The sequence below is a fragment of the Augochlora pura genome, chromosome 11, assembly GCF_028453695.1.
Source record: "Augochlora pura isolate Apur16 chromosome 11, APUR_v2.2.1, whole genome shotgun sequence".
Classification (NCBI taxonomy): domain Eukaryota; kingdom Metazoa; phylum Arthropoda; class Insecta; order Hymenoptera; family Halictidae; genus Augochlora; species Augochlora pura.
Genome location: NC_135782.1, coordinates 10,149,982 through 10,153,391, shown reverse-complemented (window position 1 = coordinate 10,153,391; position 3,410 = coordinate 10,149,982). Strand labels below are relative to the sequence as shown.

The window sequence follows — 3,410 nt, the reverse complement described above, 5'->3', positions numbered from 1 at the left end:
AACAGAAGCAGAAAGTCGTAATTAAACTTAATAATTGTCTGATGCAAAGGATCTAACATTGGATAAACTCACTTGCTGTCTTCAGTTTAACCCTTTGCACTCCAATGGCGACTCTAATGCACCACTAAGATTATTCTGTCACGTCCCAAAATCATTTTTATACCAGCAAAGTTTAGATTGAAATATTCTTAACAGTAGAACTATTGGTACTTTAGCCGCAAGAAACAATTTCATCTGTATAAAATACATTTTATCACATAAAATGGAATTACTATAAGCAAGAAAAATTATTTCAGATTAAGAGTTAAAATGGCTTCGAGTGCAAAGGGTTAAATTGAGAAACTCGGATTGATTCAGTGAAATTGAATGTTAAAAATATCGTCGAGTATTTCATAAACTGTCATGAATGCGTGAAAGTCTGCAGTTTGAAAGATCTACTGTGTTTCAAGTGCGACGCTGCGTTATTAAACTAAGCTCATGGCAAAAGAAATATCCTATCCGATTAAAAAATAAATTATTATTTATTGAGCAAGTATGTGTTAGTATCGAATGGTTTTGGTTTATTATTTTAGTTAGCCTTCTTTTTCGGAGTTTTATAGCTCTTCTTGTAGAAGTTGTAGAACAGGGCAAAGTTGATTGAGATATTCGTTACTTGTACGGCCGATGCGAATTTACTCGCGTTACAACCCGGAAAGAATGACCGACCGCCGTGAATAAGCAGGATAACGAACTGCACCTGTTGTAACACAGATAAAATATCGAAACAATAATTAAATAATAAATTAAATAATAAAATATCGATTTTAACCAGTTAAGTGTGTTTGACGACTATATCTGTCATGGAGATGTGGCATAATTTTGTGTCATGACGATTATATCCGCCATGCGTACAATTTTGTTACAATTTGATATTTAAATTGTAATTCTGGCGAAAACTAAATTGCGCGCGTAAAGTTTAATACGTTTCAAATATCTAGAGGCCGAGACAAAATGAAACAAACGAATGAAGATTACGATTAATTTGAGTTGGATTCGTAACTTCTTAGGACTATACCCGTCATCACTTGATTATCGCGACGCACACTGGTGGGCGCTTTGCAAAGAGATCGCCACAGTTAATTGGTTAAGAGATTGATCCTAAGATATATGTCGACGATGTTAGCGTCCTCTTACCATTTGTAATATCGTGATCATCGGTTTAATCGTCTTCAGAATTTTCGGCGTTTTGTCGCCGAAGCTGCTGAAGAAATAATACGTATACATAATCACGTGAACAGCGCAGTTCAGCCCCAACGGCACCGCGCTCATTATCACGGGATAGTATTTTGTAAACATCCAGACCACCAGGACCGTCGTAACATGATGGTACAGGTGCAAAAAGGTCACCTGATTGTCTTTTTTCCTGAGCACGAACAACACTGTCTCAATTAGGTCGATGATCTTTAGTATCATACTCAGCCAGTATGTTGTCACTATCTGTAAAGATCGACGAAATTCATTATTATACTTTAAGGTTCATTGTCCCTTATTCTATTCGTTATAAAACAATCTTGTGCCACTTGCAAGACTTGTTTTTGTGTTTTCCACTGTAAATTTGAAATCATGTTTCATTTTCTATGGATTCGCTATAACTTCCATCAGCAGAGAATCGAAAAGTATCGATTTTCTCTTTATAGTCATGTAAAAACTAAAAATTGTTTTATAGTTCTTTTACCAGGTATGTAGAGCACAGTATGAAAGATTCAAAAGTCAATCAGTACAAGTCAATGTTTTGAAAATCAGTTTGCAGTACAAACGTATTTTTGTCATAGGATTTTCAACCGAAGAATAAATACGATTTACGTTTTTTTTTCATAAATAAACGATGCATATGAGAACGTTTATTCACCATGAAATGTTTAAATAAAATTGTTCAGGGAGAATGGCTCTTTATAAAAGATTGTAATTTGTTACGAATTTCCAGAATCCTTTTTATTCTCGATTTTAAGATTAATATACTTATTCTGATTGCCATTTGAGCCGTACATATATATTGCAGATGAAAATTGTTATATATATTCTATTTACATTATTTTTAATTCGTAGTAGTACTGATCGATAAATTTAGAGACTATATATACAGCGCTTTTATCAAATTCCATAGCTAATCTACTGGCTTTTGGCAAAAGAAAACTATGCGATCGAAAACAATCGTAATCAAGTACCTTTACGGGTTTAGGATCGAATGAAAAGTTCGCCTCGTGACAGATATTTGTTACACCGTCGAATATACCAGCGCTAGCAAACTCCATGATTATGTACGCGTTGATGATAACTTGAAAGACGTTGTAGTATCTGATGAAAGTTTTAAAGCTGTATGGTTTTCTGTTCGCCATGTAGTCCGGTGCCACTTTCAGAACAATGACTAGATACGCCACCAGGATAGAGGGAATGATAATAGGCGATGATATCATCGGCAGATCCTTGGCCCTTGGGTCTGGAATTACGAACGATTCGAGTTACTATACACCAATCAAATGAGACCGTAGAACTACGAAACAGAAGATAAACGAACTTTGCGAATCGCGTCGCAAACTTTCCCTCATCGTTATTCAACTTCCTCGAACATTGTCTCCCTTTTCAGTTAATGTTTGCACAGGAAATTAACTTTCTCGTGGAGGACCATCTCGTTAGAAGCTATTTAACTATCACTGACAAGTCTCGTCGCATCGACATTTTCAAAAATACAACTTTTCTATTTGACTTCTGCTTCATAATTGCCGTAACTTAGCTCAATTCTTTGATAGTTTGGCAATCGTTTATTGGATAATTAAATTGGATATTTGATTCAAATATTATGGGAATTAAAATTGTTCATTTTCTTTATTTCAATTATTAAAGCCGCTCTAAATATGCGTTAAATTGTACTACTTTAGTTCCTATAAAAATGCCAAACCCATTACGCAAACTTTATGTACGATGAGTTCGATTTTTACATTTGGTTTTTCCATTAACCCCTTGCACTAGAATAACGAGTCAGACTCGTGATACAGATTTCATGCAAGGTCTACTAAATCTGTACATTATTCATTTCTTCTACATCGAAATAAAGATAAATTCTTCCCTTATCGAAGTCTAGAAACAAACGCGCATAAAGACAATAAAAGAAATACTAATTCTCTAATTGAAATAAAAATGGGCTAATAAACGAAGCGCGAAAGGAATCGTAGTGCAGGTAGTTAATGAACAAATTGTACGTATCAAATACAGAAATAATTACAAAACATTTCTGTAATTTGGAGTACATATCTAAGTAATGGGGGAATAACTATTAACTCTTTCGTTACGGCAGTCCGCTCCACTGAAGTGATGCCATGGAATGGGTCATTTAAAGTCTTATATTATATTGTACTGTATTGTGATACATTATG

General features: G+C 34.6%; 1 protein-coding gene across 1 annotated transcript in view; it reads right to left on the bottom strand.

Annotated features, from left to right (window-relative positions):
* Nucleotides 1–502: 502 nt before the first annotated feature.
* Nucleotides 503–3,410, bottom strand: part of LOC144476991 (very long chain fatty acid elongase 1-like) — a 5,151-nt gene continuing 2,243 nt past the window's right edge. Inside the window, exons 2-4 of the mRNA XM_078194369.1 lie at nt 2,205–2,476; nt 1,174–1,476; nt 503–736 (exon numbers count right to left, since the gene is read on the bottom strand). Coding sequence (XP_078050495.1) covers nt 569–736; nt 1,174–1,476; nt 2,205–2,476 — 743 coding nt within the window. The 3' untranslated portion in view covers nt 503–568. The remainder of the gene's footprint in view (nt 737–1,173; nt 1,477–2,204; nt 2,477–3,410) is intronic.